The sequence below is a fragment of the Desmodus rotundus genome, chromosome 6 (assembly GCF_022682495.2).
Source record: "Desmodus rotundus isolate HL8 chromosome 6, HLdesRot8A.1, whole genome shotgun sequence".
NCBI classification, from domain to species: Eukaryota; Metazoa; Chordata; class Mammalia; order Chiroptera; family Phyllostomidae; genus Desmodus; species Desmodus rotundus.
In genome coordinates, this window is record NC_071392.1 from 8477943 (window position 1) to 8497528 (window position 19586).

General features: G+C 39.9%; 1 protein-coding gene across 2 annotated transcripts in view; it reads right to left on the bottom strand.

Moving 5' to 3' along the window:
• The window catches only part of BBS9 (Bardet-Biedl syndrome 9), a 371651-nt gene that overhangs the window by 272353 nt on the left and 79712 nt on the right, over nt 1–19586 (bottom strand). For both annotated transcript variants that reach the window (XM_045197407.3, XM_024562968.4), the window contains exons 6-9: nt 14470–14644; nt 7619–7703; nt 4075–4258; nt 3303–3432 (exon numbers count right to left, since the gene is read on the bottom strand). In XM_045197407.3, coding sequence (XP_045053342.2) covers nt 3303–3432; nt 4075–4258; nt 7619–7703; nt 14470–14644 — 574 coding nt within the window. The remainder of the gene's footprint in view (nt 1–3302; nt 3433–4074; nt 4259–7618; nt 7704–14469; nt 14645–19586) is intronic.

The window sequence follows — 19586 nt, forward strand, 5'->3', positions numbered from 1 at the left end:
TTGATTCTCTCTCTGTGTCTCTCTCTGTCTCTCCTTTCCTCTCTCTCTAGAATCAATGAACATAGCCTCAGGTGAGGACAAAAATTTTAAAAAACTAATACACAAACACACATTAGCCTAAGCCTACACAGACAGGGTCAGGATCGTTAACATCACTGCCTTCCTCCTCCACAACCTGTCCCACTGGAAGGTCTTTGGGGCAATAACGAATGTGGAGCCATCCTCTCCTGTGATAACAAAGCCTTCTTCTGGAACGCCCCCTGAAGGGCCTGCCTGAGGCTCTTCTTGAGAAGATGCCATTCTCCTCAGAAATACGTCTACAGGGGGTTGCTGAGTTTGCTTCTGTTTTTCATCATAGATTTGCTTATCAGCACTACAGATAATGCACCACAAACATTCTTCCCTATTAACAAAAACCTTTTACTATTGGGGTCCATGTTTTCAAAGTTTTTAAGGAACTTGTTGAGGTCTGCAAAAACTTCTGCTACACCTCTCACTGTGAATTTTATTTGTGTTCTTCTTTTTCTTCTCTTGCAGTTTCCTTTCCTCTTGTCCCTCTTCAGCTATGCATTCCTTGTTCCAGTTCCAACACCTCCTCACTAGCCAGTTCCTCAGGAGCCACCTCCAGAAGCTCCTCAATGTCATCCTTACCCACACCCAGGTTAAAGCTATTTGCCATCTCAACCACAGCCTTGTTAATTTTTCAACTTCCCCATCATTGGCAAATCTTTTGAAGTCATGGACAAACTTCTTGAGTGTCTTCTATCAGATGCCATTCATACACTTCTTGGTGACATCACCCAAAGCCCAAGCAAGGTTCAAGGTCAGGGATGTGGCCATCCTTCCAGAATTATACCGGTGTCCTCTCAGTGTTTTACTCAGTTGCATCAACAGCCTGGGCAAAAGGTCCTCAGCAGGTAGCAGGTCTTAGAAGCTGGTGTAACTCCTCAACCCATTGGTTGAATCAAAGAGGTGATGGTTGGAAGGAGAAACGCCATTTTGATATTGGGATGAAGAACGCCAATAAAAGGAGAGTATCCAGGAGCATTATCAACAATGAGAAAAGTCTTGAGAGGTATTTAATTCCCCAAACATGACTTCACAATTTTGCTGCAGAGCAACTCAAGAGGGCATCTTAGAAGAGGATCCCTGGGGGGTTGGGGAGGCGTTTATTCCTGTCTCTGAAGGCCCTGGGTTCTCACTGTGCCAGATCACAGAGGGCTTCCATCTGTAGCCTGCAGCACGTCCCCCAAGCAAGACTGTTAGCCTGTCTTTAGGAGCCTTGAAACCTGACTCTGACTTGGCCTTCTTGGGGATGGAAGTCCTTTCAGGCATCCCTCTGCAGAAGAGGCAGGTTTCACCCACACTGAATATTTGCTCTGGTAAATATTTTCCTCCACAGTCCGCTTATCTAGAATTTCCAAAAATTCCTCAGCTGCCTTCATGTCAGGACTCGCAGACTCACCACTCACTTGTACATTATGGGATGAATAATAATTTTTTCAATTCTTGAAACTTTTTTACTTTTTCACTTTAAATAATTTTTTATTTTTCAATTACAGTTCACATATAATATTAGTTTCAGGTGCACAACCAAGTGGTTAGACGTTATACAACTTACTATGTGATGACCCTGAAAAATCTAGTACCCACCTGCCACCATATATAGCTTGAATAATGATTTTTGAATCGTTTAAACCACCCAGAGCTAGCATGAAACTCAACACTGTAGTCGGGTCCAGCCTCGTCGTTCAACATCGCAAACACTTTTGCTTTGCCCATGGTCACCCTGGTGCCGAAAGGAATGCATGTCTGTGTTGGGTCACCAGAAGACTGTCCATGTCTAATAGAGATCCTCCTTCAATCTCTGTTAGTCTTGTTGCCCCAGTGAAGCAGATCCTTTCACAGCTTCCATCACTTGGTTCTTATTCTTCAAGTTCGTAACTATGGCGAAAGGGGACAGGCCATCGCTGATTTTCCACCTTCTTAGTTCATAATCAATTCTAATTTTGTTTCCAAGCCAGTCACTTGACATGGCCTCTTACTAGCAATATTAACAGTGGGTTTTGTATGTTTAGGAACCATGATGGACAAAATAACATAAAATTAAATCCAACACAGTAGAAAATGATACAATTAAGAGACTCGGTAATCATGAGGTATATGAGGTTGTTGCCTAAGTATTACGGCATATTGTTATACAGAAAACTATTTTTCATAAATAGAAAGACTACACTAAAATAGCAATAAAAAGTGTAGTATAATAAATACATAAACCAGTAACACTTTCATTTATTATCATTGTTAAGTATTACGTACTGTACATAACTGTGTGTGCTATACTTTTATACAACTGACAGGTCAGTAGAGTCACTTACACCAGCATCACTGCAAACACGTGAGCAGTGTGTTGTTCTAACATGACGACAGCTCCATCATCACTGGGCTACACAAATTTTTCAGCTCCATTATAATATTATGGGACCACTGTTGTGGGCCAACATGTCTTTATGGGATGCATCGCATTCAAGCTCCCAATTTAGGGGGATAAGTCATACTGATCAGATATGTATGTGTCACTGAAGAATTCTATGTACAGTTTATAAATGTTCAATAGCATGATATAATAAGCAAAACTGCATAAATCTGGGAACCTACAACACTTTATAGAAAGTGTGTTTCTATACATTTACCGAGATTTTCAATTCCTAAGCATAATCTGAGATCTTGCCTTTTACAATGACAATCTAAAAAAACACACACTTCCTATCACCTTTTTCTCATTTTTGATAAATTTTGCAAATGTAACATCAAGACATACACTTTGCCTTTCACTGTAAATGCGAAGTGGCCCTATGTAACATCTAACCTGTCTTACACGTGTCCTCATTAGCGATTGTGCCCACTGGACACAAGGTCTAACGCGAGTCTGAAGCACAGTCTCACCGTCCAACAATAAGGGATCTCTAGAGAATAAGCATCACGCGCTTACAGAAATTCTTCTCTATTTTGAAAAAAAAATCTATCAGGCAAGCCATTTTCTTAAAATCTTTAATTTACAAAGGATATCTCACTAGAAATACTAAATAAAAATTATCAATGGTTCGAATTAAGGATTTTTACATTCCTCTTATCCAATTACAGTTATATTTTAAATTATTTCTACCGTTGACCCTCACACTCCAATGCCACTTTTTTAGTAAAATTCATTTAAACATCACTTGCCATTGTTCCATAAAACTTCTTGAGAATCCCTTGGCTAGGATTCTCCTTTTTAAAAAAATGTTAACTGAGTCACTTACTGTAGAGAGCCCACTCTCACGGCCACGGGGACGTGGGGGAGCTGCGTGGCCCACTTCAGTGTCACGTCCTGAAAAACATGCAGCATGCAGTGATGGTTTCCAATCAGAGTGTTTACTGTCCCTTCAGAAACTGGAGGTTGAAGACAGAAAACAAGGATAATGAGAAAATTGTCATTTGCAACAGTGTATTATATTCCTTTTAGGGGATTTATGATACAAACTAATTATAACGTCTTGATGTTAAAGTGTAAAGATTTTAAGTAATAAGACATGATTTTTCAACTTCAAACTAACATTTAAAAGAAAAAAATTATAGACTTGGAAACTATAACCAAAGAGTGGCCAACATTTTTGCATTTCATCTAGCAAGCATGAATTTCATTAATATTTAACACAGTTAAGCTGGTGATTTACTGGGCATTCACTACAGAAAAGTCATTCTATTCGGCATTACTATGCTCCATTCTGCCCATAAAAGAGTCTGATGTTCCCTTGGAAGCATCCCGAACAGCCACGTTTTGGAAACCATTAATGTATGCCTGAGGCCCATTCTACAAATCATTTTGTACAAAGTAAAATGACTGACAAACCCAAATGTGTGCTTTATATCAAACTTCTATTCAAACTTTAAAAGTTGCAATTTCCATTACATGCTCAGTAGAAAACTATTTTCCTAGAGGTTTAAAATATACATGTGTGAGTTTGCCTTTTTCTGATGTATATAACATAGCTTTGACATATGGAAAAGATAAAAGAAAATCTTTCTACACACCTGAGCAGTACGGGAGAAAACAACTTGGGCTACAATCAAGTTTCTTCATGAACTGAATTTGTCCATTATCCTTCAGGCAAAAAAAGTTTCTTTCACCAAGAACAAAAACAGAAGATGCTGACTGATTGAAAGACATAATACTTATATCAAGGGCTTGCTCTCCAATGTTTAAAGTCCAATCTACCTGCAAAAGAAAACCTAAGATCAATTTAGTTGCTAAAAAACAGAACATTATGGTTACTTTCATGTCAATACTATTAAGAAATTTCTGACTTCTGGGCAAGATGGAGGCATAGGTAGATACACTTTGCCTCCTCACACAACCAAAAGAAGGACAACAACAAATTTAAAAACAAAAAGTAACCAGAATTCCCAGAAAATCGAACTGTATGGAAGTCCGATAATGAAGAAGTTAATGAAGAAACATTCATCCAGACTGGTAGGAAGGGTGAAGACAGGCAGCCATAGCAGAGAGGATGTGTGGCAAGGAGGAGGCTGGAGGACCAAGCAGGGTGAGGTGGTGGTTGCAGTCCCACATTCCCATGCAGATAAACCAGGAGGAACAACTGGGGAATGAAACAGATCACACAACCCAGGGTTCCAGCACAGGGAAATAAAGCCTCAAAACCTCTGGCTGTAAAAACCTGTGTGGGTTGCGGCAGCAGGAGAAACTCCCAGCCTCACAGGAGAGTCCACTGGAGAGACCCACAGGGTCCTAGAACATACACAAACCCACCTACCCGGGGAATCAGCACCAGAAGGACCCAATTTGATTGTGGGTAGTGGGGGAAGCAACTGAAAGCCAGCAGAGAGCCAAACAAGTGGCATTGTTCCCTCTGGTACCCCTCCCCCACATACAGTGTCACAACGCAATGATGTAGTTGCCCACCCTGGCAAATACCTAAGGCTCTGCCCCTTACTACGTAACAGGTATACCCAGACAAAGAAATATGGCCCAAATGAAAGAACAGATCAAAGACCCCGAAAAAATACAACTACACGACAAAGAGATAGCCAACCTATCAGATGCACCGTTCAAAACACTGGTAGTCAGGATGTTCACAGAAATGGCTGAATTTGGTCACAAATTAGATGAAAAAATGAAGGCTGTGCTAAGTGAAACAAAGGAAAATGTATAGGGAACCAATAGTGATGGTTTCCTTCCAGGGAAGGAAACTAGAACTCAAATCAACAGTGTGGACCACAAGGAAGAAACATCCAACCAGAAAAGAATGAAGAAACAAGAATTGAAAAGAATGAGGAGAGGCTTAGGAACCTCCAGGACACCTTGAAACATTCCAACATCCGAATCATAGGGGTACCAGAAGGAGATGAGGAAGAACAAAAAATTGAAAACTTATTTGAACAAATAATGAAGGAGAATTTCTCCAATCTAGCAAAGGAAATAGACTTCCAGGAAGCTCAGAGAGTCCCAAAGAAGCTGGACCCAAGGAGGAACACACCAAGGCACATAATAATTACATTACCCAAGATGAAAGATAAGGAGAGAATCTTAGAAGCAGCAAGAGAAAAGTCACAGTTACCTACAAAGGAGTTCCCATAAGACTGTCAGCTGATTGGTCAAAAGAGACCTTACAGGCAAAAAGGGGCTAGAAAGAAGTACTCCAAGTCCTGAAAGGTAAGGACCTACATCCAAGATTGCTCTATCCAGCAAAGCTTTGATTTAGAATGGAAGGGCAGATAAAGTGCTTCCCAAGCAAGGTCAAGTTCAAGAAGATCATCATCACTAATCCCTTATTATATGAAATGTTAAATGGAATTATCTAAGAAAAAGAAGATGATCAAAAATATGAACAGTAGAATGACATCAAACTCACAACTATCAACAACTGAACCAAAAACAAAAACAAAAACAAACTAAGCAAACAACTAGAACAGGAACAAAATAAAAAAAATGGAGTTCACATGGAGGGTTATCAGCGGGGAGGGGTCGGAGGGATAATGAGGGGAAAGGTAAAGGGAATAAGAATTGTAAATGGTAGGTACAAAATAGACAGGGGGAAGTTAAGAACAGTATACAAAGTGGTGAAACCAAAGAACTTATATGTATGGACATGAACGGGACTGCTGATGACAGGGGGGTGCAGGGTGGAGGGGAATAAAGGGGAGAAAAAAATGGGGCAACTTTAATAGCATAATCAATAAAATATACCTTTAAAAAAGAAAAGACAATCTTCTGAATTGCAGAAGATATTCACCAATAACACATCCAACAAGGAGTTAAAATCCAAAATTTATAACGAACTCACACAGCTTAACACCAAAAAACAAAGGACCCACTTAAACAGTGGGCAGAGAACCTGAACAGACATTTCCCCAAGGGGACATACAAATGGGCAATAGACACATTAAAAGATGCTCACATCACTAATCATCATGGGAATGCGAATTAAAACCACAATGAGCTATCACCTCACACCTGTCAGAACGGCTACCACCAATAAATTAATAAAAAACAAGTGTTGGCAACGATGTGGAGAAAAGGGAACCTTGGTCCACTGTTGGTGGGACTGCAATTTGGTGCAGCCAATATGGGAAACAGTATGGAGGTTCCTTAAAAAATTAAAATAAACTACCTAATGACTCAGCAATTCCACTTCTGGGTATTTGTCTGAAAAAATCCAAAACACTAATCTGAAAAGATATATGCACCCCTATGCTCATTACAGATTTATTTACAATAGCCAAGATATGAAAGCAACCTAAGTGCCCACTGATAGATGAGTGGATAAAGAAGATGTGGCACAGATATACACTGGAATATTACTCAGCCATAAAGAGTGAAATCTTACCATTTGTGACAATATGGATGGACCTAGATGGTATTACACTAAGTGAATTAAGTCCGAAAGAAAAAGACAAATATCATGTGATTTCACTTATATGTGGGATCTAAAGATTAAAATAAACAAAACAAACAGACTCATAGATACTGATGGTTTCCAGATGGGAGAGGGGTTGGATGGCTGGGTGGAAGGGGTTAAGAACTACAAATTGGCAGTTACAAAATAGTCATGGGGATGTAAAGTGTAGGACAGGAAATACAGTCGACAACATTGTAATAACTATGTGTAGTGCCAGGTGGGTACTACACTTAAGGGAGTAGGGGGTGAGGTGGAGATCACTTTGTAAATTACATAAACATCAAACCACTATGCTGTACACCTGGAACTAATATAAAATAATCTTGAATGTCAACAGTAATTGAAAAATAGAAAAAAATTAATGTAAAAAATAGAAAATAAAGCCCTGGCTTGTGTGGTTCAGTGGATTGAGCATGGGCCTGTGAACCAAAGTGTGGCCAGTTCGATTCCCAGTCAGGGCACATGTCTGGATTGCAGGCCAGGTCCCCGGTAGGGAGCGCATGAGAGGCAAATGCACAGTAATGTTTTTCTCTCTTTCTCCTTCCCTTCCCCTCTCTCTAAAAATAAATAAATAAAATCTTTTAAAAATAGAAAATAAATCAATAATAAAATTAATGTAACATTACTGAAATTTTTATATATTAAAAAAATGGCCTTACGACAAGTCTTTTTCCAGAACCAAGTTTCTGCTGTTCGGTCTCCTGTCTTTTATCTGCATCTGTTGCAAAAGCAAGTACTTGGTACCTGTAAAAAAGATAAGGAACAATTAAAAGTGACTTTATAGTTAGAAAGTATAAATTATTTTAAACTTTAAATGAGTGTTATCTCAATGAAGCTCATCAAGAAGATAAAGCACTTAATCTATAAACCTTATGAACCACTTTTACCTTGGTTTTAAATACTGTGAAATTTAGGACTGAATTCTTACGGAACGATACTCTGATGTAAAACTGTGTACAACTGTCACGATCAATAAATGATACCCGTATGTCCCAAAATCCAATACTGAGAAAACAGTTCTGCCAACTATCGAAGCATTTCCACTAAAGTTTTGTGTGACAAATAGCAATACTCAAGAAAGATCTAGTACCAAAACACCAAACAGAAAGAAATGTAAATAATGCAAAGCAGCTACATGTAGCAGAAATTATTAACACATAATATGGAGCTCAGAAGACCTGAGTTTAAGCCCCAGCTAAATCACTTACTAGTTCAGTGAATTTTGGACAATTAAACACTCTGTGTCATATGTTCCCCATGTATAAAATGGGAAGAATAATCTTGAACTCAAGCATTGCCAAAAGAATTAAAAAATAATGGAGTGTCTAGTACAGTATCTGGTATATATTAAGTGCTTAAACATTCGTTGATAGATTAACAGACAAAGGTTTATGTAAGTAGAGAGATCAATAACCTAGTAGAGTTTATCCGGTATGTAATAAGTTCTCAATAATGGATATTATTACTTTCTACAAGTATTTTACAGCTTTTATTTCAATAGTAACATTTAGCTCAAATCATTATTTAAAATAATTTGTAAATATCATTCACTCCAGAAATGAATGATTTGGCCAGAAAGTTTAAATTTGCTTCCTTACCATTAATTAATGATATGCTAGAGTAATAATCCTACTGTCAATGAAGAAACTTAAGGCTCGTAGATTCCTTTCCCTCCTACTGAAGCACCACTCTTTGCATTGTTCTTCCACAGCTAAGAGGAAAGTCAGTAAAAGCTCCATTAAGACACCTCATGTTGGCTAAGAAAAAGATGTCCGATTGTGGAAACATCTGGGACCTGAATAAAGGCAATGTGGGACGTCTAGCTAAGCACTGAAGTGTGCACTGGTATTCAAATATACACTACCTCTTACACCATCCTGTCTCCATCAGAAATACTTCATTTGTAAAAAGCCTCCAATTTCAGGTGGAGGCGGAATGACTGCATTAAGATACATTTTGCAAGGCATTCACAAAAATCAGGCTTATAGTTAATATGAAAGCTTAATGTATACGAATTTCATTCATTCAATAAACATACAGCAGGGATCTAATACAAGCATTGACACAGGAAAAAACGACTATGGTCTATATCCACCAGGACCTCCCGAAGTAGTGGAGATTCATGTACAAATAAGTATAACTTAGAATGCACTGTGCTAACAGAAGGTATGCACACAGTACCAAGGGAACGAGGTGGCAGAAACGGAAACTGAAGTGGAGGAGTATATATGTTCTTGGTCTGGGTTCAGGAGGAAAAGGCTACATTTTAAAGAATGAGTGAAAACTCATCGTGCTGGTAAAGAGGAAGAGGCGGTATGGTAAAGCAAACAGCACATGCAAAGGCACGCAGCACTAAAAGACATGAAAGGCCGCGACAGGAGTTTAGGAGAGACACACGGCAGGGAGGACTGAGTCATGGGCGATGAGACCCACAGGTAGGAGGGTGAGGAGCTCAGCCTTGTAAAACCCTGCTAAAAGAATCCCATAGGCAGCTGCAGCAAATGTCTCCATACCGACTGAGACTGACTTTCAAAATGCCTACATCTCCAAAAGTGCCAAATGATTAGACCTCACAATCCAACCTCCGAATAGGATTGTTTTACTCTTCCCAGTTTGTAGTAAGAGAAACAGTGTGCACTGCTGACTGGAACATGAGCCCAGAGCTGGTCCTGCTGAGGATCTAACCTTAGGCAACTAATTACCTGGATGGTTAATTTCCTGCAGACACCAACCTACCAGAGGACGATAGAGATATTAATGAGATCATTGCAAAAATCCAAAGCTTCTGAGTCGTTTGAAGCTTCTTATATAACTACAAAGAGTTCTTATTTCACCTGAGGAAGAAGTGAGCCCCTAAAGTGGCCTCATTAACATCAAAACAGCAAGCAGAGACACAGCCAAAACTGACTGCAGATTTCCAATCCAGATCATTTCTCTCCCTGGAAGGTGACCCAGAAGAGTATTTTATTACTAAACATAGCTGACAGTAAACGTAAATGATGACAAACTTACAGCGGCATCTATTTTATGGTTCTCCCTTAAATCCTCTTAACTGTGACCAATAGTGTATATGGTAATCTATTTCCAGAACCAAAGAATTCCAAGCACACTTAGAAATTCTAAAATAAAGAAAACTCTTGGATTTTTTTCTTACCAGGCAAGTATTCAGTGATATAAGCTAAAGAACACGCTTCCCTTGCTGAGACCGCTGCGGAACAGTCTGGCCCAATGTAACAAGATTTCATGAAAGACTGTCATACATGGTTCTCAGAGCGGAGGCCGTAATCACAAATACAGCCGGTCCAGGCGAATGGCGGTGCTTTTTGGCTCAATAACCGTAAATGTTTAATGGGTCCTGTGGAGCACCAGTGACAAACTCAACCACGTAATTTAGTGCTCTTCTGTGTCACATCATAAAAACAGCAGCAAGGAACTAAAATATGGACTGAGGTGTCATGGAGTACAAAAGGAAACCCTCCAAAATCATTTATTTTCTAATGAAACATAGCTGGCACCTCAAAGGATAGCAGGATATTTTGGACCCTTGATATTTAAACTTGGGGAACTCTACTAGAAATGGAGGCTCTGGACACAGAGCTTTCCATTGTTCCTTTTCAACTATAGCTAAAACACCACTGAGTGTGCCAGGGAGAATCCTGTTCATTGAAAGAAGCCAGTAACAAAAGAGAAACATTCCTTAGAAACTTTGCACCTTCATCGAGATCTTCTTAAACACCTACTTTCAGGCACGCACAGTGCTGGGCACTTTAGGAGATAGAAAATCCCTGCCATCAAGGATCATTTAACTCAGTCGAAAAGAAAAGTAAGCAAATACGTAATATCAATGAAAGCATGAACAGAAGTTGTGGAAAATGTGAAAAACTACTCTGAATTGAGGAGGAGGAGATGTGGCTTAGACCCAGGTCACAGAAGACTTGAAGGGAGCAGGGAGGCTTCCAGATGTGATTGCCATATGCAGAGAAGGGAGGGCGAGCATTCAGAAAGAGAACAGCCTGCGCAAGAGAGGAGAAAGAGAAAAAGTGGACATCTCCCTGGACGTATGGGGAGAACCCCAGATATTTCAATTTGACAAGAGGCTAAGACTGGCAAAGGACATACTCTTCTTTTTTAAATATTGTCAATTAAATTCGATAAATATATTTTTCAAAATACAAATTGAAAGCCTATTATCTATTTACAATGTACTGGGAGCCACAACAGGGGTGCAGGGAAAGTGTAGGGCACAAAGGAGAAAAATAAAACTCATGGTAAATACATACACTTCTTCAGGGAGCCTCCCTACATCAAACTCTTAGTTAAAGGAGTCCCCTGCAGGCCTCCTCAGTATCCTGTGCACAGTTCTGCGGTAGCCAGGATCACACCCAGCTGAAACTGCCAACTGATTTGCTACCTCCCCCACTTGCTTACACACCACTTGAGGACAAGAGACAGGCCTCATTGAACTTTGCATTTCCTGTACTTTGCACAGTGCATGGCACATAGAAGCGTCTTGAAATGTTTTCTGAGTGAAAGACTGAACAAACAAACCAAATTATTCCATCAGTGAGCAGATATTTAAGACAGATTCTGCTCTCAGGAACCTGATAATGCAAGCCATCCTCTGGAACATTTCAGCACAGTATAAGAAGGCAATAGATGGTATTGTGCAAAAATCACTTTACTAGGCAAAAAATATCTCTAGGAGGTGAAAAAGAGGGATAGTTGAACCAGTTAACTTTAAAAGTCTATTCCAAATCTGAAAGTCAACATAACAGAGATAAAATGGGACTGGATTATAGAGAGCACTAAATGTCAATATTAAAAAAGGTGGAGTTTTTAATGAAAAACAAAAATTCTGGCTTAAAGGGTGTTTTAAAAAGATAGCTATAGCCCTGGCTGATGTGGTACAGTTGGTTAGGAGTGTCATTACATAGCCAAAAGGTTGTGGGTTCGATTCTCAGTCAGGGCACATGCCTGGGTTGCAGGTTTGACCCCCCATCCAGGCACATACAGGAGGCATTCCATTGATGTTTCTCTCTCACATTGGTGTTTCTCTCTCTCCCTCCCTCTCCTTCTAAAAGCAGTGAAAAAATGTCCTCAGGTGAGGATAAAAAATATTTTTTAAGATAGCTATAAGGACCCTAAAATCTAGAGGTAAGAAAACCAGATATCTAAGTGAAAAAATAAAGGCCTCAGTGCCAATGGGAATAGGAAGTTAGGGTTCAATAAGAGAAAAAAAAAAAAGGCAGAAAGGTCAGGATCTACTGACTAAATAACTGACAAGGAAAGAATAAAAAATGATTCTAAGGTTTGATAAATATGGCCAAGAGCACAGTGGTACGGAAGCCACCCCTCCAAAAAAGGCCAACAATTCCCCTCACTTCAAAAGAAAAACAACTCTCAACATGTGTCCCTGAATTAGAATCCTACCTGTGTATTTGCAATGACAATTTCTGGGACATTTCCCAAAATTACTAAATCAAATCCTAGAGTATTGGGGATTGGGAATCTGCAAATGAGCGTTAGACAGCAGTCTTCCCACACTGAAGTCGGAGACCCACGGCCTCCCCTAGTTCCTCTCTGAACATAACTGAGCTTGTTTTAGTAATTAAACATCAGTATCAAAAATGAAAATGAATTCTGTCTGAAAAGCCTTTTATACTAACTGATTACATCCTATTAACCGATTATAAATATGTTTAGTGAAGCTTCAAAAGAACCTACAGTTCCCATGCTTTCTCCCATCCCAAATTGCACCCGTGATTATCGTTCAATTTTATCTATTAAACTTGAAAGCGCATGTGAATGCAACACACTATTTAATGCTGTGAACCCTGACTGCCACCATTGCACAACAATCACATAACCCAGGCATTTTCACCATTATTAAAGACCCACATGATGGATCAAGTGGTGAATTCTTTAGTCCTAGATGGAGATGAATTTAACAGATTGGTATGCTGAATCACCGCAGCTAAAACAGCGTGAGCTTCGGTGGGATTAAAGTTACGCATTAAGAGAACCTACACATCGCTTCCTCATCCAATCGCTCCTGGAGTTATTACCAAGATAATTCCTGTGCACATATTTCAAAGAGTAGGTCATGGAGCATTCAGATCTCTGTGCTGTGACCCCTGTCTAGCACTGCCAGTATCACTACTTGGCAGGAGCTGAGACACAGCTCTGGGTGGAAAGCTGAAAAGCAGATCTCTTCAATATTACTTAGGTTTTGACAGGCTTGAATGCATTATACAGATACTTTTCTCAACCTCTCAAGATAACTATAATATTTTATTTATTACCAGTAGCAATGCCACAATTCATTCATCTCCTTTGGACAAGGGCCACAGGAGTTATGGCAGGAATGTGACATAACGATACACTCCCTCCACCAGCTAACTTCTTCATCACAAACACTGGCCTGTTTTCAGAGTTCTGGACCCTAGGTGCCCTGACAGTAACTCACGAAAGCTGGGTTGCCACGTACGAAGGGAAAACTGTGCCACCTCACCATAGATGCAGTGCTGAAACTGACGACAAAAATGTACAGCTGTTGCCTGATGGATTTATATTTTCTTCCTGCCCTGGGAAAAACATGCGGCCAAAAATAATACCGAAAAACTATAATGAAGTGTTGCTTAGACATCTAAAGTTCTAACTGCTGCCATCAGTAAGATAACAACAAAAAGTTCCTGAAGATAGTGTAAGTCCCCAGGTCTATTTCTTACCCAGCATGGATTTCTTCCTTTTCCCCATTCTCCCTTCCAACGTTAAAACACAGCCTCCAAAACCTCAAAACCTTAGTTTTTATTGAAATGTAGCTAATAGAGGAGAAAACGTTCTCTCTCTAAACACAAGTCACCAAAATCAGGAAGGATTTCTAGTAAAAGTACAAACTGCTTTCACAAGGCGGTTTTCATGCTTCACTTCTATTACCATCTTTCTCTTACAAACATTCGTCACAACGCTTGTGTGACTTGCCAGCCTTCTTCCTATGTACAGGTAAATTCTTTTTTTTTTTTTTTTTGTAAAACAATTCCATATATGCATCTTTATATCAGGCTTTTTTCACTGACCGTGTGTTTTATTATTTATAATTCAGGGAGCAGTCCCAATAATTGTTGAACATTTTCTATAGGGTGGCAACTTAACACCATGTCATCCTCGTAAAAAACTTGTCAAATAGCTGTTACTATCCGCTTTGCAGCCAGGACAAGGACACTGACCACCACACAGCTGGAAGTAGCAAAACCACGGTTCCAGTGCAGGTCCCGGTTCCAGTGCAGGTCCGCCTCTCTGCAAACCCCTCCCCTCAGCCTCTGCACCAGACCGCCTTTCGCGTATCTTACCACACATAAATGATGCCTCTATATCACCCCAAGTACATTTTATTTTTTAAAAGGGGGGCTCTTCTTTATTTGTGATATTGAAGCTCTTTGTGGGAAAGAACTAATCAGCAACGTACACACCAAAAAAATCGTGATTTCAAAGGCTGGACATCCAAACTTACTTGTAACTTTCCACATGTCGGCAGGAAGAGACGGTAATAAAGGAATCCGTTCGGGAACTGTAGGCAAGAGGGCCAGGTAAAAGAGAACCGGGGAGAAACCTCCCAAAAGCATAGCTCTCCTGCTCAAACACCATCAGCATCCCATCCACAGACTGGATGCAAATCAAATCTCGACCTGAAGAAGAATTAGAGAAAATTAGGTGACCTATTCTTAAATATTTATTGCTGTCAGCCACAAATACGTCGTAAGTTTATTTTTTCCCCAAGGGGGAAAAGGAGCAGTTCAACCTTTAAATTATGAACTGATGAAGCTATCAGATTATTGTGTATCAGTATATATACACTTCCCCATTTTAGAGGATTCAGATGTCTGTATTTTTAAGTACAATTACTCTCATTTACTGTATGTTAAAATCCCTAGCTTAAGATAATCCTCAACAACAATCAGGACTCTTTGCAATACATCATGTTCCCCAAAATCAGAAATGCACCAGCTGCTCTGCACAAGGCTACTTTTCTTCAGAATACATCAGCCTCATACTTTCCAATGACTTGGGCACCAGTCAAACACAGCACACCAAACCCATAGACATGGATTAGGCACCAGTTTTATGGTAAGCACTGTTGGGAGTGAAAAAATATATATACAGTCAAAAATACTAATAATCACTGATTGCCCTAAACTATAGATTGATTTTAAAGGGTCTTCTACTATCAGTCTGTAAGTATCAACTATGAAATTCACAATTCTTAAAATACATTGAGAGGATGATAATAATGATGATTGCTATGACACTGTAGTATCCCTAATCTGAAAAAGATCTGGCAGCTGTAACTTTTCACGTTCTGCTGGTGGTATTAAAAATGGAGGAACAACGTCAGAGAACAATTAAGATACTCACTAAGGGAATAAATAAAAGGTCAATCCTCTAATTAATTTGTCATCTCTAACCCATACCTACCATATACAGCAAGTCCTGTAAAACTACTCCTTATTACCTTGGGTATAAGTGCCAATATAGTACACCTAAATTTTGAAATTTAAAGAATACTTTGGTCAAATAAAATTAAATTACACAGAAATGGATGATGTTCTAATTATTGTATCTGACTATGGACTCAGGGGCAATTTCTAAAAAGAAAATGTGTTGCCAAAGGAGTTTTTTGAAAAAGAAAACTAAGATTTGGGGGTGCTTATTACTGCCACATACCCTACCCCATCTTGATTGCTCAACAGTTCTATCATTGGAGAGATGCTCCGGGTTGAATTCTGTCTTAGCATAAGAACACGCACTAAATACAGATCTGAACCACTCCAGGATCGCCCTAGAGAGAAAAGGATTGTTCCCCCTGAAGCTGCTTTGAAGAGTATTTTCTCAATACTCATTCTTTTATGATGCATAGTGGGCTTTGCAGTCACTGTTTTAAGCTTTTTAAAATCTAATATTTTTCTACTATGCTTATTAAAGGTTTCCCCAAAAGCTATGAGTTTGTATGCATGTTCTACAAGTATATTCACAGAGATCTATTTAGGCAATGAGAGCTTTGTCCATCGAGAATTTAACTATTTAGCAATCCCCTTTGTCTGCACCCAGCAAAAATGAAAAAGTACGAAAGTGCCCATAAATCATCATTGAAAAAGATGCTGCAACGTCTTTGTAATGAAAACCATGGAACTTTTTACAGGTGGATTCCTAGGCCTCACTCTGGACCTCAGTTCTTAGGTCAGTTCTGGTTGTAACAATGTAGTCTGCACACACAGGTTGCTGAAATCCCAGGAGCTGGAGCCTTCTCATTTGCAAAATGCCTCTATTTGTATACGAATTCCAAAGTTAGAGCCAAGATGTCAAAGTCCCTAACACAGGACAGCACACATAAAACACACAATCTCAGCATTATGATGGTGACTGCCACCTGCTTTCCCAGCCCAGAGAAAAGAAAATAGCAAACCAGAAAAGTGTGAACACACTGACAACTGTCAACAACAACAGCTCCACCCTAATAAAAAAAGATGACAGAACATCTGTAGAATAATTTTTAAAAAAATTACATTCTGGGCTCAGCGTAGGAGCAATTACAAGTCCGATATAGCTCAAAAGAGAAATGTCATGTTGCAACGGATTCAGGGTAATTAAATGGATTTAATATCGTTTGGAATAGCTCAGTCATCTGCAAAAAGAGAACTTGTGGCAGAGATGCTACCTGCTGCCCCAGGAGTCGGTCTTTCTTCAGGGACTTGAATTACCACCATACGCATGGCCATCCAGAACAAAGCCTGCATTTCCAGGCCTCTAATACAGAAACATCATGTGATTACATTCTTATTGAAGAGATGGGAGCAGAGGTGACATGTGTGGCACCCAAACACACCTGTAAAAGGACTGAGTATGCACTCCCCTCCCCTCTGTCCAGCGTGATGCTAGGACTGAAACAGCTATCTTGGCCTCAGAAACAGAAGCCACGTATTGAGTAAAACAGAGCTCCCCAACCAGCCCTGGACCACTTTATCTCCAGGTGGTTACAAATGACAGAAATAAACATCTTCCTTATTCAAGCTATCATTAAGTTGGGTTTTCCTTAAAGCAATCAAGTCAGTTATTTAAATAACACAGAATTTATCTGAGCCTAAAGGCCCACTCAGTATTGCTGAACCTTAGGATTTAGTTTCACTTGATTGGATCCTGACACCAAACACACACACACACAGGAGATATTGGGACAACTGCAGAAATTAGAATATGACTACATGTTAGAAAACATTAGGAATTATTGTTAATTTTCTTAAACGTGATCATGGAACTGTGATTACAGAAGAGATCGTTCTTCCTAAGCAATGTGTCCTGTTCTACTTGTGGGTGAACTGGCACAAGGTCTGTAACTTATTTTAAAATGAAGCAAAATACAATAGCCAAGTACTGGAAGCAACCTAAGTGCCCATCAGCAAATGAATGGATCAAGAAACTATGGTATATTTACACAATGGAATTCTATGCAGCAGAGAGAAAGAAGGAGCTTATACCCTTTGCAACAGCATGGATGGAACTGGAGAGCATTATGCTAAGTGAAATAAGCCAGGAAGTGAGGGACAAATACCATATGATCTCACCTTTAACTGGAACCTAATCAACAGAAGAAAAAAAGCAAACAAAATATAACCAGAGACACTGAAGTTAAGAACAATCTAACAATAGTCAGGGGGGAGTGGAGAGGGGACAGTGAGGAGAGGGGATTACAGGAACTACTATAAAGGACACATGGACAAAATCAAGGAGGAGGGTGGAGGTGGGGGAGGGAGGTGGGTTCAGCTGGGGTGGGGTGGAGGGATGGGGAGAAAAGGCACGCAACTGTAATTGAATAACAACAAAAAAATTTTTTTAAATGAAGCATAATAAAAGCAAAATGTTCATAAAAGCAAAATGTGTGTAAACACATGTATATACATTTACAACTGTTGACTCTAGATGGTAGAAATATGAGTATTTGCATTACTTTTTCTGATATTTTCATTTTTTATAATAAAAAGTAGACCAATAAAATAAAGTGTTTAAACATATGTCTTTTCTACACAAATATACCTTTGAACACTCAAGGGGGAACTGAGCATTAGCGAACTGAGCAAGACCTAGAAGGAGAGCAATAATTCAGTTTTAATAAATCAAGAATCAGAGAGACAAGAAATTCAATCAATAAAACACTTATGCAATGATCTTGACTTTGGGGGGAGGACATCGCTAAGACCAAATATACTCTTGCTTCTGTGTTATTAACGAATGTGAGGTAAGAGCATGTGTATTTCCAGCAGCATTCCAATACGTTAGAGTATCACTGAACCACAGATCTTCAGTTCCCAAAGACCTCAAAGCTGGCTCCCAGACCACCGGCATCAGCTCCATTTAGAAACTTCTTAGAAATGCAAATTTTAAAAAGAAAAGAAATGCAAATTCTGGAGTCCCACTCTAGAGCTACTGAATCAGAAAATCTGGTGTTAGGACCCCTTAGAAAGCTCTCTGATGCGCACTCAAGTCGGAGAGCCAGTCATGCCTTGTTGTGGCAGGACAAGGAGTTAGAGCTCGAAGAAAACTGGAGCCCCAGAGAAAACCCAGCTCCTTAGCATGGTAGATGAGGTCTTCTTTCTGAAACCCTAGCAAGCCAGAAGACAGTACTTCATGCACTGCAATGTCCACATGGACTGCCTCTAGGGGCAGATGATCTGAGTTTGAGTCCAGCTCCCCCAATTATTAGCTGTGAGCTTGGGCTCAAATTTCTTTACCCGCAAGATGACATACCTAACTTAGTTGTTGGGAGAATTCAGTGAAATAATATATGGAAACTAGATCCCACAGATGGTAAATATAGCATCACATTATTACTTTATAATTATTTTCTACGTCTCTACACATGTCAAATTAACGTTTACCTGCTTGCTGTTTCCCACATGCACTGGGATGGGGTGTGCTTCCTTGCTTTCGCTTATACTGCTACCTTTCCCCAAAAGGCTCTTTCATTTTTCTTCCCCTGCTCTGGTAAACATTTGCTGGTTGCCTCCTAGTCATACATTCCCTTCTTCACTCATCTTTAGCCACGAGGTTTGAGTGAGACGGACTTTATTCTAAGCTTGAGGGTAGGCCCTGACTTATGGAAACCAGTTAGGATCTCACTAGTCACAGCAACTGGTTCAGGGACAGGTATAATTTACCGCCAATGAGAGAAACTAAATCCTTAGGTTGAGCTGGAATGAGAGAAAACCTCACTCCTGCCCCTTGGGGAGCAGTGTGTATGCAGGATCGGGCATGGGATCACACAGGAGAGGCCATGTGACCGCACAAAGGAACAGTTAAGACAGGGTAACGGAAGACACTGCTGAGCCAGTGCTTCGAGCCCCACCTGGAGTCAATCCTACCAGTGAACTTTGCAGGCAATAAATTCCCATGAATGTGGGAGTCTCTCTGAGTTGGGTATCTGTCCCTAAACCAAGTGGAGCATCCCGTTTGTCCTCAAAGAGACATCACAGGCTGATGTTCCTGTCTCCCTAGAATTCTTCTCTTTTCCCCTCCACCACCCTCCATCTGTGATCCCATGGATCCCCATACACCTAATGAACAATTGAAATGATCAGT